Here is a 27,781-nt window from a genome sequence, read left to right as displayed (position 1 = left end):
CAACCCTCTCACTTCCGCACTTCTCGTACTTATAGTACGCACGTACGTAGTACGCGTAGTGCGCGTACTTCAAGCGTGCAGACCCTGAATTGGGACACAGCGACTGATATCCGTTGTTTCTGTCATTTTTTAAGGATGTGGAAATGTACATTCAATCAATATCAGACTCCACCAACAAAAAGGCTCTCAAAACAATACATGTATGTGAATTTTTGCGTGTATTCTTATAATTGTTACTTTTTTCTTTTACCCCTGGCTTTTTGTGTTCATGTTCTGTTGTTTTGTATACTTCATCTGTTCGTATGTTGTATACTCATTGTTTGTTAAATAAAGTTTAAAAAAAAAGAAAAGAAAGACTGATATCCGTTGTTCCGGAGGGAGAACAACTTCCGGGTCACGGAAAGCTAACGGCTGATGCGGTGCAGAAAGGGGAAAAAGAGGCTATAGCAAGTTAGCGAGTAAGCAGTCGGTTCTCCTTTATCCTAATATAAAAATAATAATAATCACTATAAAATCCAGAACTTACATGAAAATGTTTAGGTGATCGTTCTAAGGTGAAGTCTTAAATGGACTTTCTGTAATTAATTTGGATGCACACGCACTTCAACACATATTTGTTGTTTTTGTTTACTCTGTCATTCACAGTGCCGTGTTATTTGGAAGTACACACGCGCAGTTAGTGAGCGTCATTGTTTTATTAAAGTAGGAGCTATTACTTGCTTAACACGCCTATTTATTTTGCTCAAAGGTCAGCCTGTCCCATTTAAACAACCGTGTGTAGAGTCCACTTGTCATTTAGTCGAGTTTGCAGCAACAGGACAAAAATGCAAGCCTTGCAGAATATTGAACAGTTTATTAAGGGAGTGAAAATGGACAACTGGGCAGTGGCTCTGCTCACTGGTGCTACCTGCGTTGTCGGATCCGTGGTTATGCTGGTGAAAAAGATCAGCAGCCACCGAGAGACGGAGGGAAAGACCAAGAGAGCCAGAAAGAGGAGAGAGGAGAGCTTGCAGCAGGCAGAGCAGGCGGTGCTCCGCTACAAAGAGTCGGTGAGAGTTCAGAGCCCTGGACTTTGAATTGTTTAAGTTAATCTTTGGAGATATTAGTTCAAACCTGGTGAACTATGGACAAACAATTTGGTAAATAATTATGTATTATTTCTGAAGTGCCTTAATTTTCAGATATTATATCAATAAGGTGCTGAAAACATTCCTCAGAGACTTTGCTCCATATTGACATAAAAATCATTTGAATCGCTCGTTCCCACAGTTCTCCAAAGGTGCTTTATTGGATTTATTTACTATTGCAAAACATGGTGTTAAGTTGCAGACTTGCTTAGATGTAGCTTATTACATTGAAACACACTGAACGTTATCAGTATTTTATTATTTATTTCATTTCTTTGGATTTTTTTAAATTTTAAATTCAGTCGTAATTAGTTGTTTATTGTTTTAGATTCGTTTTTATTGTATAAACATTTGTATTTTGGGGTTTTTAGTATTGCTTCATTTTTAGTATTACAATAGGGGTATTTGTTAAATGCACCATTTAAGAAGATGATATATTTTTTACAATAGAAAACTGGAATTTGTAGGTGGTGGGTTTGATGGTCTCAGAATCTCATCTCTGCTTTATGCAGATGTGTTTCTGTTAGCTTCATCCATTGTACATTGTACATTATTTTAGCAGCAAGTTGAAATGGTACGCAGGATATCATAGGAAACCTGGAGTTTATCTTTCTTCCATCTTCTCTTATCGCGGCAGCACCCACGTTGCAAGGCACGTGTAGAATCGTTTAGCCAACATTGGGAAATTATCTAGGGCGCTTCATTTTAACAGGGGCAACAGTATTGAGGATGGAGGAGCATGTGGAAAAAAGGGTGCTAGCAAAGTCATCAACCATGGGAGCTAGGGAACAGTCAGGAATGGAGGAGGCAAGTTTCAGAAAAGACAGAAAAATTCTCCACAGTTGCAGAATTAATTATACGTGTAGGGCGTACGTGTGGGGTGAGGGTATTACTTAATTACATAAGTAATTAAGTAATACAGAGGTGGAACACAGACAAAGGAAAAATCCTGGTTCAATGCTTTTTTTGTTTAATTTAATTTATTTTATTTTATTTATTTTTGAACCAGAAAAATCCCTTGAGATTAACATCAGTTTTTCAAGGATAAATTGGTCAAGAGGACAAACCCTTACATTGTTACAAGTTACAATTCAAATATAACATCAAAACACTTAATAAGTAGTTAGAGACAAAATAATACAAAAATACATGATCCAGCTTATAAATGGCAATAACAGTCTTCGGTTACATAAGTCTTTTTGAGTGTTACGAACTCTGTCAGGGAGAGCTTTAATGTGTTCTGAAGGTTGTTCCATGACTAGGATGCAAAATTAGAGGTGATACTAAGTCTTAAATTCTTGCTTTAAATGTTTTTTTGAAGTAATGATTCTGTGTGGGTCTGTGTCTCCTAGCATCCGACAACTGACTCTGCTTTCATCCTGACACTCTCCCTGTCTGAGCTGACACAGCAGCTGAAGGAAGGCTCACTGAGCCCAGAGGATGTGTTTTACTCTTATATGGAAAAGGTTCAGTATCCAACATGACACAAAGGCTCACTTAATATAACAAAACAAATCTTTCATAATAGCTCAAATACACCAAAAGCTAATTTTTAGAAGTAAGTAATCATTAGTAATCAAGCAATCATTTTAATTTTCAGGACTTTTTCTCTCTTTTTTATTTTTGACAGGAATGTTCATCCCCTTGAAGCACGAAAATTTCTTTCAGGGGAAAACGTTTCTCTGAATCTGTCTGTGCTTGTTTCCTTTCAACAGACTCTGGCTGTAAACAAAAAGCTGAACTGCTGCACTGAAGTTTTGCTGGAGAGTTTGGACCAGCTGACAACTGTTGGCTCCAACAAGGATGGTCTCTTGTACGGAGTTCCAGTTAGCATCAAAGAAAATCTTGCATTTAAGGTATTACAAAGGTTATGCAATGCAAATTTCCCATCAGTATTTATAAGTATGGTACAGTATTCTCAAGCATCATAGCTCAGGTATTTGATGTAACATTATCATCTTTGTTTTTTCCAACACTAGAATCATGACTGTTCTTGTGGTGTGGTCATTAACCTGGACCAGCCCGCTGAAAAGGACAGTGTGCTTGTTCAAGTCCTGAAGAAACAAGGAGCTATTCCCTTTGTGAGAACCAACTTGCCTCAAGCTCTTTTAAAGTACATCTTTTGTCAATTACTCACATAAAAATCTACAGCACATTTAAAACTGTGTGCATGTGTTAAGTTGCCTTTGTCCATTCCAAATGTGCAAATAATGAAAATATGAATGAAAATAATATGCAAAGACTCATTAACTGTCTGTTGACAGCTATGACTGCAGTAATCCTATCTACGGGCAGACTGTGAACCCTCATAACCCCCAGAAGACCTCTGGAGGTTCATCTGGTGGGGAGGGGGCTCTCATCGGGGGAGGGGGCTCCCTGCTTGGTATAGGCACTGATATAGGTGGCAGTATCCGTATTCCTGCATCCTTCTGTGGAATCTGTGGTTTCAAACCAACTGCAGGTCGGCTCAGGTGGGTCTCATTCAGTCAGTTTTTATAAATTTGTTATACATTGCTGAGTTAAGCTTTATTAACACTTTTGGGTAATGATTAGTTTACAGGGGCTTCGTCCAATTTATCGAGGGCAAAAGTCAGGTAAGAAACATATGTACTTTACATATAAAGTAAATGTAGTTACATAACCACTGTATAGCAATATTTCACCAACACAAACTGTCTCAAATATTTGAGTCACTGCTTTATATTTCGTATGAAACTAGTGCCGTCATCTCCTGGACCCATGGCAAGAGATGTGGACAGCCTGGCTCTGTGCATGCAGGCACTTCTTTGTGACCACATGTTTTCTTTGGACCCCACTGTTCCACCATTACCTTTTAACATGGAGGTGTGTCCTGTACTGTGAGGTTCATATAATCTGTTAATGATTATTCTTTTGTTTAAAAGCTACAAATTAAGCAGATACATAGTTGTCCTAATGCTTCACTTTATATTACTCTTTACAGGTTGTAATCAATGCAAACTGATTATGTTTAATTGACTGAGGAAGTAAAAATGATTGACCCTTAGATATACAGAAGCTCCAGACCTCTAAGGATTGGTTATTTTGAAAGCGATGGCTACACGCATCCATCTCCAAGCATGGCCCGAAGCGTCAGAGAGGTCAAAGCTCTGCTAGAGCAAGCAGGGCACACAGTAAGACGTCACCACACACACTATGATCACTGTCAAGTATGTGATATGAGTCATAGGTCATTAATCCTGTCATTTGTGTCTTTAGCTCGTCCCTTACTGTCCACTGAAGATGGATCAAACTATCCCTGAACTATTGATAAAGGGTATTTTAGCAGATGGAGCTACCAACCTGCTACAAAAACTGTGAGTTGTTCCATTTAATAAGTCAGTTATTACCATTTGTTTTCTAAACTTAAATCATCTAACATTTAGAGATTTTGTTTCTTTTTAGTTCTAACCACTAAACATCACCATGCTGCCATTGTCTTTATGAACAACATGGGGTTGTGGTTCTTTTTTTAACCCATTACAGTAATTCTCAGTTCAGTGTCTCTGAACAGACTGTTTTCTTCTGTGCCACTGATCTCTTTCATTTTAGGGAAGGGGGACCTGTGGACCCTTCTCTGAAGCCTCAGGTTTTTCCTTACGGCTTTCCCAAGTGGTTGAAGAAAACCATTTCATTCTTGCTCAAACCCGTGGTGAGTCCTCTAATTCTGTGACCGAAACATATTAATTTAGAGATTGGTTTGAAAATTAATTTTACACCTCAGTTTGTCTTCTTCTTTTGGCAGTTTCCTCGTGTTTCTGCCAACTTTGATGCTCTTTGTGGAGTTGGGTGAGAAAGTATCCTTGAAATTGTTCATTTGTGCTTGAATCTCAGTTTCTTTGTTACATTTCCATATGCTAGGAATTATATCCAAACGTTCTGCTTCATTCTTAGATCTGTTCCAGAGCTGTGGAAGCAACATGCTGCTGTTGAGGTACTGTCAGCTGATGATGCATGGTCACGTATGAAAGTCTGAAGGAGAAATTGAGATTTCCTGTGTTTTCTTTAGGACTACATTCAAGAGACAATAGCACATTGGAGGAGCTGCAACATTGATGTGCTGCTGTGTCCTGTGATTGGACCAGCCTACAACTTCTTATACTGTGGCAAAATTTCAAGTATGATTCACTCAGTATGACAGACAACCTAGTTTCTGTATTTATCAGTTTGTTTTAAAAAAAAAAATGTAATTACAGGACTTTAAAGATGTTTAAAGTGTGAAGCAAAAGTCACAAATTAGATCAGATATTGTTACTTTAATAGTTTCTGAAAATTACAAAGATATGTAAAATATAAAAGGCAAAAGATAACAGTAACTAATAAAAAAACACTTTATTTTTCCAGTTTAATTTTTATTGTGTTTAGTACTTCTATTTGTAAATGAAGTTTAGCTAAACGTGTAGTTCATGTTGTAGTGGATTCAGAGTTTCCTCACTGGGGAACCGGATAGACATGATAAAAAAAACAACAAACAATGACAGTGTACAAAACATGTCTGTGAACATTCCCAGTCATCCAGGTCACTGTAGTCTAAGGAGCTTGGAAAGAAGAGCGTCATTGCTGCTTGTGACTTACACCCGTTTTCACACCTTGGATGGTGTGATTAGGTATAGGATCAATGGGTGGTCCATGACCCTCTTGGGGACACTCCACCAGCTGCTCTTGGAACTGAAGAAGCTTCTCGAATGAGAGGTGAAACGTCTTCAAGAAACCTAAAGAAGTCCAGACACTTTTATTTCCAAGCTTCTTAGTGTACAAAACAGTTACACGTTATAACACAACTGAACTTTGAAAAGAGGAAAAAAAGAGACATTTCATCAAAGATGAGGACGACTCTCCAGACATTACTTGATTTAAAAAGTAACCTGGATCTGGATAAAGAGCAATGCAAAGGCATTACTGCATTAACTAAATTATATTTAAATTAAACAACAATTGCATTTGTAAAGGTTAAGAATAGTGTTTATGTGTCTTTATAAGTAATTGATTTTTCTTTTCTGCGTTTTAAGCTGCTGTTAGCTACACGGCACTCTACAATCTCCTAAACTTTCCTGCGGGTGTAGTCACTGTTTCCACAGTGACCGCAAAGGATGAGGAGGAACTCAAGCACTATAAGGGCTGTTATCAGGACATGTGGGACAAACTCTTCAAAGAGGTAGGCAACATGTACCAGTGAGATAAGACTGAGTGAGAACATAGAGCCAGATTTAGGACAAACTTTTGGCATGAAAAAATGAGACTTTTGTAAATGATCCATTTGCACGTGTTTAATGTTTGTATCCACGCTGTAGACTGCGTCACTATTTTCCTCTTCTGGCATATGAACTGAAATCAGCTGATTGCAACACATGTGCAAGTGGAACCATTGAGCAGGATTGATAGGCAAGCAGACTAACAATTCCAAGGTACAGAGCTACCAAGCCACTTAATGCTCAATAGCTTCAGAGATGACCTGGAGCCTCTAACCTAAACGGGTCACACAATGCCAGCGGCAACATAACTGCTTCCAGCTCTTCAGTTTCACAGCCTGTGCAATAGTGTTCAAAGAGAAACGGCCAAAAAATGGAGAAACAGGCAGGAGGACAGCACTGATCCTCAGAAGAATCAGACCTTTGATGGACATTAAAGCAATGTATTTATGTTGATAAACTTTAAAAATACATCTTTCCTTAATAAAGTTTTATCACACTCCACTTAAACAGTTATAATTCCAGGAGTGTAAACAGCACACGGTTTTCAGCACATCAGCTGTGCTCCAACACCATTACTTATTACTGGTGGATCTACACAAATTCAGCTGCATGCACTTTGACAATACGTGAGATCACAGATAAACACATGTACACACATGACTTCCCCATGAAATCAGCAAATCCATTTTTTTCTAGGTAAACACCTTTCAGCACTATTTGGGGATTGTGCTCTTTTGCCCTGTTTAGTAAATTACACATTTAGGTGGTGCGTTCAGCTGCTGAGCATTAAGTGACAGGAGTGTGTTTTGTGTTCAGGCAGTGACCGGTGGCGAGGGTCTACCTGTGGCGGTTCAGTGTGTTGCTCTGCCGTGGCAGGATGAGCTCTGCCTGCACTTCATGAAGGAAGTGGAACAACTGGTCAAAGAAAGCAAGAAGTAAAGCTGCTTTCTTTCTCAGTCTCACAGGAGAGGCTGCAGACTTCAGAGGAAACAAGTTAATTTGACTACATTCTGTAATAATAAGCTAATCATGTCATAAATGGTGGAGAATTCTTAATCTAGACACTTTTTTTGGCTTTTTGCTAAAGGTTAAATAAAAGTTAACTGGCAAAATTATGCATTTATGTTTTTTTGTTCTTATATTTTAAAGGCGGGTCTTTTATATTGTCTTGCTATCACCATTGTTAGCATGATCATTTATCCACTTTTAGGAACCAGCAGTCAAAACGCTTCATCTTTTGGTGTATTTATTAAAGAATTGGATGATCAAAAATCAGCACATACATGAATCTCTTCTGTCCAGAAAACTACAATCTGCAAGCAGTCAACTTCCAAAAGAGAGTAAACTATCTTAGCAGTTATAGAAAGATTTACGTTTTTTTACATTACATTTTTTAATTATATTAAAAAAATTATAAATTACTCTTTCTGGACTTTAAAGTGGGATAATTGCCAGTTGACCGCTCCTTTCTGATAGTTAACATGTTCCCTGACAGCACTCTCTGAATTACTTTGAACTAAAATTATTGTAAAATAATAATAAGAAACCCCCAACTTATTTTCATTGATGGTGATATGAGTTAGTACATTTGCTTTTGTGTCGTATGTCATTCATTATGTAAACTTTTGGGGAAATATTTTTTTAATTTTATCATAAATAAATAATCAAAATGTTGCATTCTGAGCAGAAGATGATACAAAACCGAGAAGGCTGACAGAAAGTTCTATTTGCCAGGCCTAATATGATGAACCACATCCCCTAAAATCGAGAGAGTCACAAGCTCAAACTGAGTAAAAACAGTCAGAAGTAGTGATGGGATTTCCGGCTCTTTTTAGAGATCCGGCTCTTTCGGCTCGGCTCACTAAAAAGATCCGGCTCTTTTGGCTCCGAACCGGCTCTTCAGGTTGTTTTGTTGCTTTAATTATTTAATCATTAACAATAATATAAAATTATGCAGAAAAGGAATTACTAATGTAAAAAAAAGTGGTCTTATTTATATATGTTTATATATGGCCCCTAGAGACAAAGCACGTACAAACTCTAAAGCATATACAAACTCCAAAACACATTTCTAGCATTTACTGAACTTCCAAAACAGAGCTACTCAGATCACTTAAATTACACAATTGAAAGCATGTGTGTATTGTTTGTTTATTTATAGACAAGCACTCATATTTATTCAAATAATTTTTAAAAAAGTTCATTTACCTGTTACTACCACACACCAAATCCGGTTGTTGATACTTCCTTGCTTGTGTAGCCACTAGGTAACAAAAGCTCAACACTGCGCCCTAGCATCGTGCTTCTGAGTTTTTACGTGTTTTGGAGTTTTTACGCGTTTTGGAGTTTTTACGCGTTTTGGAGTTTGTACATGCTTTGTCTCTAAGGGCCACCATAAATATACTTTATTTATTCACTCCACATAAAATGTAATAAATAAATCATATAATACAAAAACCAAGTATTCACATTTCAACTTTTAAATATTTAAATTTTCAGCTTTTTCCTTTTAAACAAATTTAACGTGAAACAACACAAAACACTGCAAACCACAACACAATTAAATATAAATTAAAATATTAAAACAAAAAGAAGATGCACATTCTCTGTCATATGGGCCTGCATGATTTCTGAATCCTTTATCATCTGCAACTGAAAATAGTGGATGATTACTATACCTTTCTAATGTGACGTTGTTGTCCCTCGCTCTCTTTCTCTCTGGCTCTGTTCCTGTGCTACTGCGAGTGTAACTAACGCCCCTCCCACCTCTGCCCAGCGCAAAGTACAGGCCGCGCATGCGGAGTTTAGCGGAAAAAAGGGCGAGAGAGAGGGTGAGAGAAAGAAAAAAAAAAAACCCCTCACGGCTCCCAATAAGGAGCTGGCTCGCGTCGTTCACGTCAAAGATCCGGGTCTAAGAGCCATTTCGTTCGCGAACGACCCATCACTAGTCAGAAGCTGTATGAGAGCCCTGGTGGTGACATCCTTTACTATAAAAAAGCTCAGAAAATTATTGCACATATTAGCAGAAACTTCCAAACAGACATTCAATAGAGTATTAAGAACAGCCTCAATGGTTTTAAATAACACAAGTGGGTTATGACTGTTGGAAGAAATAATATTTGCAGGGCGATCGTGGCTCAAGAGTTGGGAGTTTGCCTTGTAATCGGAAGGTTGCCGGTTCGAGCCCCGGCTCGGACAGTCTCGGTCGTTGTGTCCTTGGGCAAGACACTTCACCTACCGCCTACTGGTGTTGGCCAGAAGGGCCGATGGCGCGATATGGCAGCCTCGCTTCTGTCAGTCTGCCCCAGGGCAGCTGTGGCTACAACTGTAGCTTGCCTCCACCAGTGTGTGAATGTGAGAGTGAATGGGTGGATGACTGGACGTGTAAAAGCGCTTTGGGGTCCCTAGGTGGGACTAGTAAAAGCGCTATACAAATACAGGCCATTTACCATTTACCATTTGCAAAGTATTCCCTTTTTGCCTCTTTGGCAGAGTTCTAGTAGCAATTCCAGCAGTCTTAGAGTTTGTAATGACATCTAGAGCCACAGATTCCAAGATAGTTTGACAGCAAGAATAAAACCGGGAATTAAGGTCTTCTGTATCAGAGGAGACAAAGTCAGAAGGGCCACAGGGCTGATTAAAAGTAGCAGAAAACTGCGTGGCAGTTGAGGGGTTAATAACCCGACAGTGCAGAGCGACACCTTTAACTTCAACAGCCGATATCATTAATGTAAATTGCAATACAAAGTTATGTGAACGTAGTTTCAAAAGGATTACATCCGAGGCTTTTATTCGTTGTAAAGTTATTAAAGTTTAAATTGTGTAACAGATACATATATAAAATAAAAATATGAAATGTTGATTAAATGAAATGTTGTTATTTAATGTTAAAACATTAAATAACACCAGCTACAGTAGTGGCTGTTTGTTGTTCAGGAGAACAGTTTCCAGTATGTTGGCTGATCAATTTTTTGCGTTTAAAAATAATCGTTACGCTGATTTAACGCTTGTTGGGTTCAATATTGAGGAGGGATAGAGGAGGTAATCAACTTCCATAATAACAACACTGATCTGGCCGGGTGGAGTCAAACGATGATTTTAATGACACGCGTGGGAAGACCGCCACTGTACGCAGACAGCGCCGATCCCCGACTTACAGAGCATAAGCAGGTGTTTTATACCTTTCAGGGTTTAAATTTACTGACGCCCCCTAAACGTCACTCAGATACAGTTCATACATAGGTTCCAAAACCACAATGACTTAACACAGTTTAAAATAACATTGTCTCCGTCTCCACAGCAGATGCTTCCTGGCAACATTCTGACTTTCACTTCCCGTCTGGAACATCAGACCCACACCCTGCAAGAAACTGTTCTTCTTTTTGCAGAGACAACTAGAAACTGTTCCTCTTTTACAGAGACAATTTTAGAGTTACAAGCAAACATGATTAACCTCTCACCTATAAATGAGTCTATGTGTGAGTGTCAGCATGAAATGCACTCAGTTTCAACTTGTAACCTTTTCCACCAGACAGAAGGCCAGCATGTACACATTTAAGATTATAACAAGCATTCAAAAGCATTTAAGATTATAGATTCAACTCAACAGTTTAGAGTGGTTATAACTGCACCTGTAATAAAGGCTAATTGGGTACCAATATGTTTAAACATCTGAATGCAATATCAATACTGCAGATTGTATTATTAATGCAATGGTAATGATGATTATTATTAACAATAGTAGTAAAATAATTTCTAATTCCTCACATTCCCTCTCTTGGTGACCCTCTTGAGGGTCACCACACTTATTTGTGTCATTGCTCTGACCCTCTCTAGCAGTCTTGTGGCTCAGCCAATCAGACAACAACCTCATGTCATCTAGGTGGTCCAGTAATAAACGTCAGCTCCCCCTTAAGAACACTCCATGCATGAGATTAGGTTTTTTCTGGGTCCCTCTCTTGTGGTCCGTCAGGTCTCGGGCCTCCAGGATCCTCATCCCCTGTGGTCGCCGAGATGTCCTGCAAAGGGAACAAAACACCTTTTCCTACGCCTCCCTAACTTATCATGTTTGGGACTCTTTAATCAAAAGCATGATCCTAATTATCCTTGACTTATTAACTATTATTTATACATATTCTTCAACGTTACTCATCTCAGTAATCATCATTTTAACACTCTTAAAGTGCTGCTTTCACGTCCCTGCATATGTTTACTGTTGCTCGCTCTATTCTCCCTTATCTAATCATCAACATCCTGTACACAAAAGTGTCGCTGCTGCAAGTGCCTCCACTCTGACCTAACAGTCACCTTTCACAATAGATCACAAGAAAATCATTATAAGTGCCTATTCTACTGAAAAATCAAAGAAAAAACAACCATTTTAATCAATTAAGTTTAAACATATAAGCAATTACTCATGCATAAATTTCATCATAGCTAAACGCTGCCCAGAAACAACTCCTGTGTGTTAACACTAACTTCATTTTAAACTCATATTTCCTGTGTCATGACCTGTTGTTGATATAGCATCTTTATCTCATTTTGCTCCTCTATAAACTAGAGTTAACTTATACAGTGGCCCCCTTTTGTTAATTGCCCGAATTATATCAACAAGTTTCTCCTCTTTCAGCCAGATTCAGTTATAAGCTAAATGAATTTCAGGCCTTTGGCCTTATGTGTTTGTAAGCATGTGCGCCCTTCTATGCTCGAAGCCTCCCTCAATATATCAACTGAGACATCGCGCTCAGTGAAGCTTACAACCTTCAATAGACTGAGCCACAACTCTTTAATAAGCACCAAAATGCAATGTGTAAAAAATCATTTCTACGTATATAATCTCTCCTCTATCCTAAAAATAAATCTATGTAATATCTGTATGTGTACGCCTACATTATAACCACTTCTTCTAGAAATCAAAAAAGAAATCAAACATTTTCTACTCCTACAATCTTCACTAGTTTCCCCATATCTTTTATTCCCACAGTTTCCCTTAAAGTTTTGTACAGTGCTTCTTATAAACACCGGCATTTTATCTTCTAAACAGGATTCAGTTCACTTTAATCCTTTAACCTTAACATAAAAATAACAATTTCTGCTTCAGTTTTAGCATATCTAGATTATCAAAAACCCCAAAAATTATAAAATGATCCTAAAACCTATTTCAAACCTTAAATTCCCCCTTTTTTGACACATCTCATGTGTCAAACAAAAATGCTTCACCCAAGCTTAGGAAATGAAAAAAGTTAGTCATCCCAACTTTGGTCCAGTCACACAAATTCACTCACATGCATTCACACCAGGTTTTTGCTAATAGTGGAGACTCCCGTGCAAGTAATCAGATTCTCCACCCTCAGCAAAATGAGCTCATTCATTTGTTTTATTTTGTTTTTAGGAAAATAGTTCTTTATGCTTTTGGACTGGATTGAATCGCTACAATCCTTTTAGACAGGGACTTACGACCTGATTAGGTCCCCACAGGTAGCCTTCTCCTCAGCCAGTTGTAATCTGGAAAGCCCACCTTATATTTGCTCTCCCGAGAATTTGTCAGCGCTGTTATTCACTGTTGCAGGCCTGCTTAGAACAAAATGAGAAAAAGAGAGCTGATTATTAGCTCATCAAAACACAAAACAAAAAAAACACCTGACAGGTTTTCTCTAAGTGCACTGTTACAAAAATAATGGGCCCCTCTTAGACATGTCCATGTTTACTAAAACTCCCTTTATTAAAAATAAAAACAAAAACAACCCAAACCTAACGGACAGAATCAACCCATCACTACAACAACAACCTCAAAAATCTTAAACACACCAACGTTTTGCCACCAGGGTCCTGACACTCCTAGGTCAACTGACATAATTTCACCTCCTCAATACACCGAAAATCTTGTTAAAACCACATAAGTTGCACACAACAATCTCCCCCTTTATGCACTTTAACATACTTAGATTCAGCATAAGATATAAACCCAATACAACAAAACCCATTACAACAAAACCTGTTACTTTACCCTTATATATCACCAAGTAATCCTCCTCAGTCACTTTTCTGTTTCCTCAAATGAAAGCCTCAGTCACACACAGACAAACAGGAAGCTCCTTCGTCACCACTCACTCCAGCTTATTTGCATACTGAGTCATATCTCAAGAAGTTGCCGTAACAAGAGAAATACATGTTTAAACATTACCACATTATTGAATTACTTTCATTTTCTTTCTATACTAATCACTTGCTTTGATCAATCAGTACAAGAGCACTCCCAAGTCACTCTTATAAACACTACTTTAATCCCTTTTCTTTTCCATAACTCACTCCCTCTGTCATATAGCTTCTTTGAGTTATTCCTCAACTTCAAGCTCTAAGTGTATTTTATTAAACATTCACACCATTTTAACACTCATACAAGTAGCAAGCTGATTTTCATTGCGTATGTTTGTGTTCATAGCCAGGTTTAATCAGTGTCTATGCATTAATCTTCATGAGCTTGTCCTTGTAAGGTTAATGCATTTTCTGCTTGTGTATGTGATTTTGCATATGTTGCTTTTTGCAGTGTTTCCAACTCCTTCACAATTCTCCACTTAAGCAGTCAGTTTTCTCTTTCCCAAATTTGCTAACCCAAATTTTAATTTCCCACCTGAAATAACAACATTCCTGGTCCTCAGCCGTAGATCAGGGCTTGCTTGTGAGGTTCATGGACACATGGCGCTGTGAACAATTCAACCAGAAACTTGCCTTAACATGTCCAGTGATGTTAACCTATAACTTTCTTCCGACCGCTGCATGTGGAAAATTGATCCAGGTCTGCTTTGCCCCTGAAAATAACACAACTGAGACATTTTCATTATTATCATGAGTGCTTAAACTACCTGTTTCTCTCTCTGTGGTCAGAAATACCAACTTATGTCATGTATGTAAGCATGTTCTTCATTGCATTTTATGTATTCATGTTCATGTTCAGTGAGTGTAAGCTGTCTTCATTGCCTTTCATGTTATATGATCATGTTAATGAAGTGTAAGCTGCTTCTTCATTGCATATGTATGTTATAATCAGGTTTAATTCATGCATCTTTTCACTGAGTTCTGCATTCAAACTATCTCACTTCTGATTCTTTCCAAAAATAGTTTCACATGTAACACTTTGTGTATGTGTGTTTTCTATTTTCTGTTTACCTCTTTGTTATGATCTGGTGGACATCTCTAAACCATCATGAGTTCGGGCTTCAATTTCAACCCAATTATACCCTGTATTCTCGCAGTCGAACTCGTCTGGGCTTCACCTCTCACCGGTCTCTGTCCTTCTCTTCACAGTGTCCTGTGTTGTCTTGAAATCTCCAGCAACTTTAGTCCCAAGTCAACTGTTTGCGTCTTCTCTGTTTCTTCTCCGTTGATCTTTTCAGTATTTTCCTTTTAGATCAAGTCCCAGCCTGGCAAAATATCACATTCAGTGCCTTCAGACAGTCATGTCACACTGCTCTTACCAGCCTGCAGTTCACCGTGCATGTTTTCATCACGTGGTTTCTGCTTCTCTGTTGATACTTTCAGTCGTCTCTTTCAAGATTGCTCCAAGCATGGCAAATCTGAAAATCAGTGTCCAGTGCTTTCCCACAGTTCTTTATCCCACTGTTCAACTGCCCAGCCTGTAATTCACAGTACATGCTGCATCACGTGCTCTTCTTACATGCTGTTGCTGGTGTCGTCAGTCGTCATCACTGTTAATGATTCAGTTGCACTGTCTTTTGCCTGCTGTTAATTCTTCAAGTCCACGATGTTCTGTCGGTCCTTTAAGCTTTTTCTCAGGACGGGAACAAAGTGAGAGGTCAAGCTGTAAAATTTAAAGCCAAAACCTGGCCTGTTTTCCCAATTCTGTTAATCTATGGTTTTGCCGCTGTACTCAAGGTTCCAGGTTGAGAGAAGTCCACCTCTTTGACACGCTAAAGCATACAATTAATATCCTTTTCATTTCTTTTCTTAAAACCTCCATTTGCTTCATCTGCCTAGAGTTTAACTCGTCTGTTTCTCTCTCTGGGTGCTCACTTGTCACAGTCAGTTCCTTTTATGGGCATGTAAGGTTCCTTTCACACACACCATTTCCTGTCACACACACCGCCTTTTCTCTCAGACTTCCACTTTTCACTCTACTATCAACTTGCGTAGTGCTTTTCTTACTTATTATTTTTGTACAAATCACCCCCAATCACTCAAAACCTGCTTCTCACAGCATTCACACACTTAAACTGTGACAGAAGTTGAGGAATATAACTCAAAATACGCTTTCCTAAGAGTCTTTTAGACATAGTGTCTATAATCAGAAAGAGCAAGTCAAAGAAAAACAATTGAAACCTCTATTAATTCTCACAGCACACACAACAAATTAAAAAAATAAAACACACCAGCATTAATTGCTGAAGAGAGGTTACTACTGAAAGTAATATGTTAGTTTTAAGTCTATACAATGCACTCAATCTATTTATATATATATCCAAACTCAGTCAATTACTATACATCCACTACGGCAACTCAAAACTTTATTTATAGTCCTCTAATAAACATAAATGCCGTCTTAAACACACGCATTCAACAATGTTTGCAGCAGTATTTATGAAACCAACTATGGTTTAAGCAGTTCACTGCTTACTAATTTGCATTTTCACATTCACACACACACAGTCTAAAAATAGCTCCAGCACAGACTCAGCCTCCTTTCACACAGAGATCTCTTATTTTATATTACAAAGACGTCTTATATTTACAACTGCACAGATTTTTAGGCCTTTTAGCACCTACACAATTTCGGCAAATTTAACCTAACCGCCCAGCGAATAAACTCTATCAGTTTTTTGCGATCAATTCACCAGTTTCAGCCTCGAACTGTTTCTGGCCTCATCTCTAAAATCCCTAACTCAATTTAAAAGCGTCAACCAACCCAAACTTTGCCTGAAGCTCTATTTTTGGCATTTCACAGCCAAGGCTTACCCCGAAGTTTTAAGTTAAAGTTACACGCCCGAAGTCCAACTTCTGCTGGCCAAAAAAGCGCAGACTACCGTTCCAAACGGTCAGGAGAGTCAAACTCCTAGCTATTCTGGAGGTTCCCAAGTTCTCCCCGGTTGACAACCGTACTATCCCTATTTGCCGATAGGTCAAGGCCGAGCGTCCTTGGCCAGGAGGGAGCGTCAACTCCGAGAACTGCGTCTCCTAGTGGCCTCTAACCACCGTTCTTCAAAAATTTATAATACTTTAACCAACAGTCCACACCCAAAACAAGTGTATGACTGACCCAGGTCCAACCTGTCTGACCAATTTGGGACTCAAACCCATAAAATGACCAAATTCCCTAAATCCTACGTGAGCCTCGAACTCACTTTCACTGTTTTCCTTTTCCTTGGACCTCGAACCCAGTTTCACTGTTTTCCTTTTCCTTGGGCCTCGAACCCAGTTTCACTGTTTTCCTTTTCCTTGGGCCTCGAACCCAGTACTTTTACTTATAAACTTCATCATCATTACTTCACCCACAACTCTCATGAGACCTTCACCAAAATCAAAACAGACATTCACCAGTAATTTCAGTGAGTAGACTTTACTTTTTTCATGTCCAATTTGGCACACTTTGGAAATAATTCAACAGGTAGTGCCTTACCTTTGGATAAGCCGGCTTATGCCCACTCACTTCGACCACTGATATTCGTGCCTGCCCGTCTGACCACCTCGGACCCCGGATCTGTCCAAGCCTCCAACTCACTCTCCCTCCTCAATAACCGGACGAGCCTCCCAAAATGTTAGGTTCAATATTGAGGAGGGGTAGAGGAGGTAATCAACTTCCATAATAACAACACTGATCCGGCCAGGTGGAGTCAAACGATGATTTTAATGACACGAGTGGGAAGACTGCCACTGTACGCAGACAGCGCCGATCCCCGACTTACAGAGCATAAGCAGGTGTTTTATACCTTTCAGGGCTTAAATTTACTGATGCCCCCTAAACGTCACTAAATTACAGTTCATACATAGGTTTCAAAACCACAATGACTTAACACAGTTTAAAATAACATTGTCTCCATCTCCACAGCAGATGCTTCCTGTCAACATTCTGACTTTCACTTCCCGTCTGGAACATCAGACCCACACCCTGCAAGAAACTGTTCTTCTTTTTGCAGAGACAACTAGAAACTGTTCCTCTTTTACAGAGACAATTTTAGAGTTACAAGCAAACATGATTAACCTCTCACCTATAAATGAGTCTATCTAATGTGTGAGTGTCAGCATGAAATGCACTCAGTTTCAACTTGTAACCTTTTCCACCAGACAGAAGGCCAGCACGTACACATTTAAGATTATAACAAGCATTCAAAAGCATTTAAGTTTATAGATTCAACTCAACAGTTTAGAGTAGTTATAACTGCACCTGTAATAAAGGCTAATTGGGTACCAATATGTTTAAACATCTGAATGCAATATCAATACTGCAGATTGTATTATTAATGCAATGGTAATGATGATTATTGTTAACAATAGCAGTAAAATAATTTCAAATTCCTCACACGCTTTACAAGAAGTGTTTTTCATTATTATTTTGTCTTCATATTTACATACACTTTTTATATTGTTTATTGTGTTGTTGGACTAGAAATCTTTTAAGTCAACAGTGATACAAATTTAATGGGATTTAGTTGCATTTAATTTGTATGTAAGTGTAGCCGGATGGGCTACTTGCCTTTCTTTTTCTCTCTCCCTCGCTCTACTGCGCTCGCTCTCGGCTGCGCCACTAGTTTAATTGGTAACCTACCTGCATATTGATTGCAGAGTGGCGCCAGTACATATAAAGTTATATGGTTTATTCCTCCCATCCGTTTGGCAAAAAGCAGCAGTCAATGCTGGCACACCACAACAGACTGATCAGCAAGTGAGTAGACCATATGAAAGCTACAGCGCAGCAGTTTCTTTTTTATTCCGGCGTTGTGGAGAGAGGTGCTCGAGTTATCTCCACCAGCGCCTCCGGTCCTGGGGTAAGCCGTTAAAACTACTTGTATTAGCATTCACAATTACCAGAGGCTAAGGTTATATTTATCTGTTGTTTTAGGGTTTGATTGCTGCCAGGGGCGATTCTAGGATCAGAGCTTTGGGGGTGCTGAGCACCCAGAGAGCTGCCCATCCAGGCAAGGTAAACTTTACTCATCACAATGAGACTTCTTCCCCGTCTCTGTCAGTCCCTGCATCCCTAAATGTCTCCAGTTGTCCCGAGTTCTCTCTGACTGTCTCCTTGGTGCATTTAAACCCCTCTTCCTCCCTGTCCTCATCGTCTGTTGTCTTCATCTCCATTATCAGTCATCATAATTTTACCCTCTCTGTGCAAGTCTGCAAATTTCTTTATTAAATTATAAGTTTACTTAAATCATAAGTTTACTTATTGTTTCTTGTTTCTCTGTGTACCCTCTGTTCTGTGTAAGTCTGTGTCTGCATGTTTGAGTTTACCTCTGTGTCTTTCAGTTGTTAGAGTCCTTTACTTTGAAGGTCCGTGTCTTATGTGAATGCGTCCTGCTTTTCTTGTCTCGTCAGTCCTGATTTCTCCCAGCTTTGCCCTCCTTCTGTGTCTCATTCCCCTCCTTACTTCCCAGTGTATTTAAACCCTGTGTTTCTCTGAGTCAGTGTCGCGTCGTCCCTCTTGCTGTGTGGATCTCCCTGTGAGTTTAGTTTGTTGTTTCTTAGTTTAGTTTGTATGGTTTTTCCTGCCAGCCAATAAAGCTGTGACTTTGAGTTAACACCTTGAGTTTGAGCGCCTGCATTTTGGGTCCTACTCCTGCCTGCCACACTGCACTCCTTGACAATTTCGGGGAACGGAGGACGTGCCAGTGGCCTGGGACCTCAGGTGGTGGGTCATTTTCGCACTTTCTTTTGTACAGCACCGGGTGGGCTGTAGTGATTTTCTTCTTGTGTTGCGTCGTTGTTGACAGTGTCCTAAAACTTTAGGACACTGTCAACAATGATGCTACGTTTGGTTTTCTAATATTTTATTTATTTTTACTATAAATAAAACAGTTTTAATATTGGAGCCAATTTTCCTTGGTGTGCATCCTTGAATCTGTGCGGCCTCTCTTCCTTTTATCTATTTTTCTTAAATATATGTTTCCTGGGGGTGAAATTCCCCTAGGTAGCGTTGTCCTTTTATTATTATTTCTTTTATTCAATTCAATTTTATTTATATAGCGCCAAATCACAACAAAAGTCGCCCCAAGGCCCGCCTATTTTTTTAATTTAGCTGAACAATAAATGTTTATGTCAGTGATTAACATTGTTGACAGTGTCCTAAAGTTTTAGGACACTGTCAACAACGACGCTACATTTGGTTTTCTAATATTTTATTTATTTTTACTATAAATAAAACAGTTTTAATATTGGAGCCAATCTGCCTCAGTCACATAAGCAAAATGTTAAAACGTAAGTTACCACAAACAATTTTTTAATTTAGCTGAACAATAAATGTTTATGTCAGTGGTTAACATTTAGTATTTCTCACTCAGAAAAATCAAGCTATTCTTACTGCTGTGTATTCACAATGAATAAGTTGCTCTAACTCAGCAATCTTAAGTAAGCTGTACTTTTCTTTAAGGCAACAATTTTGCATAATTTCTTTACCTTCTGAGAACTAATTAGATTTTACATTTTAGAATGTGGGTTATTATTGAAATGAATGGCCATGTTGCTGTGCATGTAGATTAGGGAAGCTACGGTACATGCACAACACGGCCACACCTAAAACAAGACAAGCCTGTCGTCGTGTTTAAACATCTGACTGTTAGGTCCACTTGGATTTTTGCATTTTGCAGCCACAGGGCAAAGACGAAAGCCACTCAGAACACTGAACTGTTTATTAAGAGAATGAAGATGGACAACTGGACAGCGGCTCTGCTCACTGGTGTTGCCTGCATTGTGGGATACCTGCTTGTGCGGGTGAAAAAGATCAACAGCCTCCGACAGGCAGAGGAAAAGATCAAGAGAGCCAGAAACGGGAGAGACGAGAGCTTGCAGCGGGCAGAGCAGGCGGTGCTTCGGTACAAACAGTCGGTGAGAGTTCAGAGCTTTGGGGGTTTTTCTACTTTGTCTTTATCGAGAAATCTCAGCTAATGATCTGCTTTTAGTTTAACCTGGCAGAGGTGTAGTCATTAAATACCAAAATACTGGCACTTTGCAATGTCTCCATGCTTGAGCATGGAAATGAAAGTTAGGACTGTGCAGACCGTTTAAGTGCAGTGAACTCATTGCTGTCTTTGAGAAAGTTTGTAAAAAAATAAAATAAAATAAAAAAGTGGAAGGAAGAATCCTGAATCTGTACATGGATGTGGTTGCGTCTCTTTGTTGCAGCCTTTAAAAGAAATAATAATAACATAATGATTCTGTGTGGGTCTGCGTCTCCTAGCATCCGACAACTGACTCTGCTTTGATCCTGACGCTCTCCCTTTCTGAGCTGACACAGCAGCTGAACGAAGGTTTCCTGCGCCCCGAGGATGTGTTTTACTCTTACATGGAAAAGGTTCAATATCCAGCATGACACAAACCTTTCATAATATATAAAATACAGCAAAGCTAATTTTAACACTAAGTAATCATTTACATTAGTCAGGCTTATCCAAATGTTATTTATTTTTGAAATTAGTCCTACTTATAACTCACTGCTTTTTAGTTCTTTTTACACAGAATTGTGTCTTATTACAGTTTAAGTTTAGACACACTGGGTAATAATATTCATATAAGCAACAATATTTTACAAAGGTGATGGAGATGATGATGTTTCCTTTCCAACAGACTCTGGCTGTAAACAAAAAGCTGAACTGCTGCACTGAAATTTTGCTAGAGAGTTTGGAGCTGACAACTGTTGGCTCCAACAAGGATGGTCTCTTGTACGGAGTTCCAGTTAGCGTCAAAGAAAATCTTGCATTTAAGGTATTACAAAGGTTATGCAATGCAAATTTCAGTTACAGTTAATAATAATAATAATAATGGATTGGATTTATATAGCGCTTTTCAAGGCACCCAAAGCGCTTTACAATGCCACTATTCATTCACTCTCACATTCACACACTGGTGGAGGCAAGCTACAGTTGTAGCCACAGCTGCCCTGGGGGATCGAACCGGCCACCTTCCGGTTACAGGAGCGCTTCCCAACCCCCCATGGCTCAGGGGATTGGGAGTATTGAAGTATTTCCCATCAGTATTTATAAGTATGGTACAGTATTCTCGAGCATCATAGCTCAGGTATTTGATGTACAATTATTGTCTTTGTTTTATTCCAACACAAGGATCATGACTGTTCTTGTGGTGTGGTCATTAACCTGGACCAGCCCGTTGAAAAGGACAGTGTGCTTGTTCAAGTCCTGAAGAAACAAGGAGCTATTCCCTTTGTGAAAACCAACTTGCCTCAAGCTCTTTTGAGGTAAATCTTTTATCAGAGATTGACATAAATCTGGAGTACATTTAAATACTATGACCACTTATTTAGTTGTCTTTGCCCATTACAAGTGTGCATAATATGCAAGGACTCATTACCCATATGTCTTTGGCCACATTCAGCTATGACTGCAGTAATCCTATCTACGGGCAGACTGTGAACCCTCATAACCCCCAGAAGACCTCTGGAGGTTCATCTGGTGGGGAGGGGGCTCTCATCGGGGGAGGGGGCTCCCTGCTTGGTATAGGCACTGATATAGGTGGCAGTATCCGTATTCCTGCATCCTTCTGTGGAATCTGTGGTTTCAAACCAACTGCAGGTCGGCTCAGGTGGGTCTCATTCAGTCAGGTTTTATAAATTTGTTATATATTGCTGAGTTAAGCTTTATTAACACTTTTGGGTAATGATTAGTTTACAGGGAGTTTGTCCAATTTATCGAGGGCAAAAGTCAGGTAAGAAACATATCTACTTTACATGTAAAGTAAATGTAGTTACATAACCACTCTATAGCAATATTTCACCAACACAAACTGTCTCAAATATTTGAGTCACTGCTTTATATTTCGTATGAAACTAGTGCCGTCATCTCCTGGACCCATGGCAAGAGATGTGGACAGCCTGGCTCTGTGCATGCAGGCACTTCTTTGTGACCACATGTTTTCTTTGGACCCCACTGTTCCACCATTACCTTTTAATATGGAGGTGTGTCCTGTACTGTGGGACTCATATAATCTGTTAATGATTATTCTTTTGTTTAAAAGCTACAAATTAAGCCAATACACAGTTGTCCTAATGCTTCACTTTATATTACTCTTATTAGGAGTGCAACGATACACAAAATTCACGGTTCGGTTCAGTTCGATACTTTGGTGTCACAGTTCGATATTTTTTCGATACAAAAAAAAATGTTCATGCCTTTTTAATTTGTCATTTATTAAAATTATAAATATATATTTTAACGCAAAAGTACAGTTTTTAAATTTAATGTTGCTGAAACAAAAAAGTAATAAAAATAAATATATCTCAGGGCTCGCAAAATTTCAAAATCCCTGGTAGCCCTTCGGGCAGGGAGTCTTCAGTTTTTGGTAGCCCAAAAATAAATTTAAGTAGCCCGAATAAAAAAGAGAGCAATTTTTTGATTGATGTTTTGTTTCCTGTTTTGTTTCCTTTACAATATTATACATTAAAGTATAATATTGTAAAGGAAACAAAACAGGAAACAAAACATTAATCAAAAAATTGTTGAAAAACAAATTACAACATTGTATAAAAATTACAATCATCAACTCAAATACTTGGTTCTAATTGAACAGAAATTTCTATGAACTTGTAAGAACTGTGTAAAACATGAATCCGTCTGTTTCAGATCCTGAATTTGAAATTTCCACTGAAGTCACGGTGTTAATTTGGGTTGAACCCAGGACTGTATAGGCGTTGGCTGATTAGCAGTGGTGTTCACCTTGGGGTGTCAGTCAGAACACACAGGACGCACAGATAAAGGTTATACCGTCTTTACTGTGATTCCTCCGCTTAACAGCACAGTACAGCAACACAGTAATGCAACCGCGGGCTTACAGAGTGGTGAGGGGTGTGGGTGTGTGGTCATATACAGAATACTGAATGTAATAAACATCTAAGTCATGAATTATGATTCATTAGCGTTCTTCGAATCTAACCAGAACTACAAATGGGAATTCCTATATGAACATCTACATGTACGAGTTTCATACACTACTCCCAAACCCTTACAGTACATGACATTGATTGCCAATACACCCAACAACAATATATCACAAACACCAAATCGTTTAGCTTACAGCTAGCAGGTATGTAGCATAACAGGTAGCATTAGTAGCATGAACTAGCCACATAGCGAACAGGTCGATACACATTGCACTTCTACATCCACTAAATGTCTAATTGGCATAAAAGGCTAAAACTGTCCTTTCCAGGCAGGGCTCCACGTCTACTCACAGTTCTTTAGCGACGCACACAACTCACACCGTGTGTAGACATCCCCTGCTGAGTCAGTCTGCCAGGTGGCTGTTGCTATGTGTTAGCTCCAACTCTGATCACTGGAACATGTGCTCAATAGTGCAACTGTGCTCTCTCACCACAAGGGGGCTCCCCCACACAGCTGACAGCCTTTCCAACACACGGGTAAGAGGCAAGTGGAACCAAGATCGAGGCCATTTGCTTTTTGAAGTTTGCAAAGACTGCTAAATTGTGCCAGTGGTAGCTCACTCTTTGCAACATAGTACGCTGTTTTAAACTGATTTTCAGGTTTATTTTTAGTATGTTATTTGCAATTGGTGTTTGTTCTGGGAAAGATATTGCAGACTGAGCAATAATGCATTTCTTGCATTTCTCATGGGTTCTAAAATTACTGGTCCCAGTAACAAAGGCGCTTGTCGACTCAGAAATTGAGGGAAAACCAACAACACACCCGACAGAAAATTATGTTATTTACACGGGTGCACATAAGTGGTCCGCATGTGCACATTCGCTGTCAAAATAAAAGACGCGCACCAGATAAGAAGTTGCAACGGGAGTTTGCGTCCATATAAAAGGCAGTGTTTTTGTCCGCTAGAGTGGGATTTTCACGACACATTCTGCACCACATCTCTGTGCGTTCATCATTTGTTTGAAGCCAGCTCACCTCCTGCAACCACTTTTCCGAGAATACGCGCTTCTTTTTTGGTTCGGACTCCTTCTGACATTTCATTGGAGGTGGAGGAACACCAAAGTAATTGCTTAAAGGATTTTGCTTCTTCGACATCTTTAAGAGTTCTAAACACATGTCTGTCCTCCTCCAGAAAATGTTATGTACGCAAACACGCGCTGCAACTTCTTATCTTGTGCGCGTTTTTTATTTTGACAGCGAACGCGCACCTGCGGACCACTTATGTGCAGCCTTGGTTGTTTAGCTCGTCATATTGCAGCCACAGAAATTCTTTTGTCCATGAAACCATAAAGCTGCACTTTCTTTTTGCCTTATAGTCTGATTTGTCATAACTTTTCCGTTTTGTGGTAAGCTTTTCTTTGGCTGTCACTTCTTCACCCTGACCTGTCTTATTTGGCTCAGCAGAACTAAAATATATATCCTGCTGCTTTTACACACGCACTCACATAACGCTCAGCGATTCTCTGCACGATCAACCTCTCACATGTTTAAGCTTGCTGCGGGAGATTTCACTTGTCATGTTTGCATGGTAAGCTAACGATTGATAAGACGATGTCAGAGGAATTGGTGCGCAAATTATGATCACTCACCAATCAGTGCTGCCGCTCTCTATACACAGTTCGCGTGATTGCAAAGTGAAAGCAAAAAACAAGAGCAAATTCAAACGCGATTTCAATATGTCACATATTGACAGTGGCTCACCGATGCCAATGACATAATTACCCAGCTACATTTCTGAAAGAATGCAAAAGCATTGACACATATTTTTCCTTCTTACAATAGTCCGACGGGCAGGGCAGAGATAGATTTTGGTAGCCCGACTGGAAAAAATCGCTAGCCCCGGGACGTCGGGCTAGCGATTTTACGAGCCCTGTATCTGATTGAGGAATCACTCATCTTTGGAAAAGAGAGTTTATTATTATTAGGGCGATCGTGGCTCAAGAGTTGGGAGTTCGCCTTGTAATCGGAAGGTTGCCGGTTCGAGCCCCGACTCGGACAGTCTCGGTCGTTGTGTCCTTGGGCGAGTGAGTGCAATTAAGGCCAAGCACCACAACCAATCAAAGGTGAGGAAAAGAAACAAGGTGTATTTGGTGAAGTGAATGTGCTGAAAGGTGAGCCTTTACAACACTGTGGGAAGGAAAAAGTGTGGCAGAAAACGCTGCACAACGAGAAGAGGTGACCGGACCCTGAGGAAGATTGTGGAGAAGGACCGATTCCAGACCTTGGGGGACCTGCGGAAGCAGTGGACTGAGTCTGGAGTAGAAACATCCAGAGCCACCGTGTACAGGCATGTGCAGGAAATGGGCTACAGGTGCCGCATTCCCCTCAAGCCACTTTTGAACCAGAAACAGCGGCAGAAGCGCCTGACCTGGGCTACAGAGAAGCAGCACTGGACTGTTGCTCAGTGGTCCAAAGTACTTTTTTTTGGATGAAAGCAACTTTTGCATGTCATTCGGAAATCAAGGTGCCAGAGTCTGGAGAAAGACTGGGGCGAGGGAAATGCCTGAAGTCCAGTGTCAAGTACCCACAGTCAGTGATGGTCTGGGGTGCCATGTCAGCTGCTGGTGTTGGTCCACTGTGTTTTATCAAGGGCAGGGTCAATGCAGCTATCAGGAGATTTTGGAGCACTTTATGCTTCCATCTGCTGAAAAGCTTTATGGAGATGAAGATTTCATTTTTCAGCACGACCTGGCACCTGCTCACAGTGCCAAAACCACTGGTAAATGGTTTACTGACCATGGTATTACTGTGCTCAATTGGCCTGCCAACTCTCCTGACCTGAACCCCATAGAGAATCTGTGAGATATTGTGAAGAGAAAGTTGAGAGACGCAAGACCCAAAACTCTGGATGAGCTTTACTCCACTATCGAAGCATCCTGGGCCTCCATAACACCTCAGCAGTGCCACAGGCTGATTGCCTCCATGCCACGCCGCATTGAAGCAGTCATTTCTGCAAAAGGATTCCCGACCAAGTATTGAGTGCATAACTGAACATAATTATTTGAAGGTTGACTTTTTTTGTATTAAAAACACTTTTCTTTTATTGGTCGGATGAAATATGCTAATTTTTTGAGATAGGAATTTTGGGTTTTCATGAGCTGTATGCCAAAATTATCAATATTAAAACAATAAAAGGCTTGAACTACTTCAGTTGTGTGTAATGAATCTAAAATATATGAAAGTCTAATGTTTATCAGTACATTACAGAAAATAATGAACTTTATCACAATATGCTAATTTTTTGAGAAGGACCTGTACATAACTTTCATGTGAACTCTGCAAAACCATTTTTTTTTTCTAGGTAAACACCTATCCGCACTATTTGGGGATTGTGCTCTTTTGCCCTGTTTAGTAAATCTGTTGTCTTAGACTCAGTGTCAGGCTAGCTTTTCATGCAGCAACAACAAGTCAGGAGACCCTGATGTAAAGTCTTTTTTTTGAATACTTGTGAATGTGCGTCAGTGTACTTTAATGTGGTTTCAATCAGCTGCTGTAGCACATCTGTCTCGGGCTATAAAGCTCATCGTTTGATGTTCCCTATTACTCATCTGTGCACGTTGAAGTAATAATAAACATTACTTGCTTGAATCTAATTTTCCCCTTAGTATCAGTTTTATCTTGTAATAGCTAAATTAAGAAATGCAATTTAATGCAATTTTTTTCTGTGGAATGTTATTTAAAAATGTGATGTATTACTCTGAACATTCACTTCAATTCTATGTACTTAACATGACTTTACACAGAACCAAGAACTGAACCACATCAGTCTATTGCGGCTCCAATATTTATGGAGGTTTTTTTTTTTTTTATTACAGTAGGTGGATGAAGGAGACTGTGGTGCGTTCAGCTGCTGAGCATTAAGTGACAGGAGTGTATTTTGTGTTCAGGCAGTGACTGGTGGTGAGGGTCTACCTGTGGCGGTTCAGTGTGTTGCTCTGCCGTGGCAGGATGAGCTCTGCCTGCGCTTCATGAAGGAAGTGGAACAACTGGTCAAAGAAAGCAAGAAGTAAAGCTGCTTTCTTTCTCAGTCTCACAGGAGAGGCTGCAGACTTCAGAGGAAACAAGTTAATTTGACTACATTCTGTAATAATAAGCTAATCATGTCATAAATGGTGGAGAATTCTTAATCTAGATGCTTTTTTTGGCTGTTTGCTAAAGGTTAAATAAAAGTTAACTGGCAAAATTATGCATTTATGTTTTTTTGTTCTTATATTTTAAAGGCGGGTCTTTTATATTGTCTTGTTATCTTACAGTGAGAGATCTCACTTGACAGAGTGCCCAGTGTGAGAAAACACCTTACCTCAGTTGTTATCAGGGATGTTTTATT

At 39.4% G+C, this 27,781-nt stretch overlaps 2 protein-coding genes across 6 annotated transcripts in view; both read left to right on the top strand.

Annotated features, from left to right (window-relative positions):
* The window catches only part of LOC146490699 (vitamin D3 hydroxylase-associated protein-like), a 28,359-nt gene extending 635 nt beyond the window's left edge, over positions 1 to 27,724 (top strand). The window contains exons 2-10 of the mRNA XM_085150226.1: positions 20,152 to 20,389; positions 20,742 to 20,855; positions 21,128 to 21,265; positions 21,622 to 21,755; positions 21,893 to 22,099; positions 22,182 to 22,222; positions 22,348 to 22,486; positions 25,592 to 25,868; positions 27,342 to 27,724. Of these exons, the coding sequence (XP_085006352.1) occupies positions 20,152 to 20,389; positions 20,742 to 20,855; positions 21,128 to 21,265; positions 21,622 to 21,755; positions 21,893 to 22,099; positions 22,182 to 22,222; positions 22,348 to 22,486; positions 25,592 to 25,868; positions 27,342 to 27,464 (1,411 nt within the window). The 3' untranslated portion in view covers positions 27,465 to 27,724. The remainder of the gene's footprint in view (positions 1 to 20,151; positions 20,390 to 20,741; positions 20,856 to 21,127; positions 21,266 to 21,621; positions 21,756 to 21,892; positions 22,100 to 22,181; positions 22,223 to 22,347; positions 22,487 to 25,591; positions 25,869 to 27,341) is intronic.
* Positions 387 to 27,352, top strand: LOC146490700 (vitamin D3 hydroxylase-associated protein-like). Of its 5 annotated transcripts, none has more exons than XM_085150181.1 (16): positions 387 to 458; positions 646 to 1,049; positions 2,480 to 2,593; positions 2,843 to 2,983; positions 3,107 to 3,240; positions 3,392 to 3,598; positions 3,681 to 3,721; positions 3,847 to 3,971; positions 4,154 to 4,279; positions 4,365 to 4,462; positions 4,698 to 4,797; positions 4,891 to 4,934; positions 5,040 to 5,079; positions 5,155 to 5,263; positions 6,155 to 6,300; positions 7,154 to 7,413. In XM_085150181.1, the coding sequence occupies exons 2-16, from the start codon at positions 825 to 827 to the stop codon at positions 7,274 to 7,276; spliced, it is 1,773 nt and encodes a 590-aa protein (XP_085006307.1). In that variant the 5' UTR covers positions 387 to 458; positions 646 to 824; the 3' UTR covers positions 7,277 to 7,413. The 5 variants fall into 5 exon arrangements, 4 of the variants coding, with proteins under 4 accessions (XP_085006307.1, XP_085006306.1, XP_085006308.1 ...); XR_014872204.1 differs by lacking the exons at positions 387 to 458; positions 7,154 to 7,413 and adding exons at positions 6,437 to 7,138; positions 27,326 to 27,352 and having other exon boundaries at positions 465 to 1,049; XM_085150180.1 differs by lacking the exon at positions 387 to 458 and having other exon boundaries at positions 465 to 1,049.
* Positions 27,725 to 27,781: the final 57 nt, after the last annotated feature.

Source organism: Neolamprologus multifasciatus, chromosome 23 (genome assembly GCF_963576455.1).
Source record: "Neolamprologus multifasciatus chromosome 23, fNeoMul1.2, whole genome shotgun sequence".
Classification (NCBI taxonomy): domain Eukaryota; kingdom Metazoa; phylum Chordata; class Actinopteri; order Cichliformes; family Cichlidae; genus Neolamprologus; species Neolamprologus multifasciatus.
The sequence above is the reverse complement of the archived record's forward strand: the minus strand, read 5'-3'. Positions and strand labels throughout refer to the sequence as shown.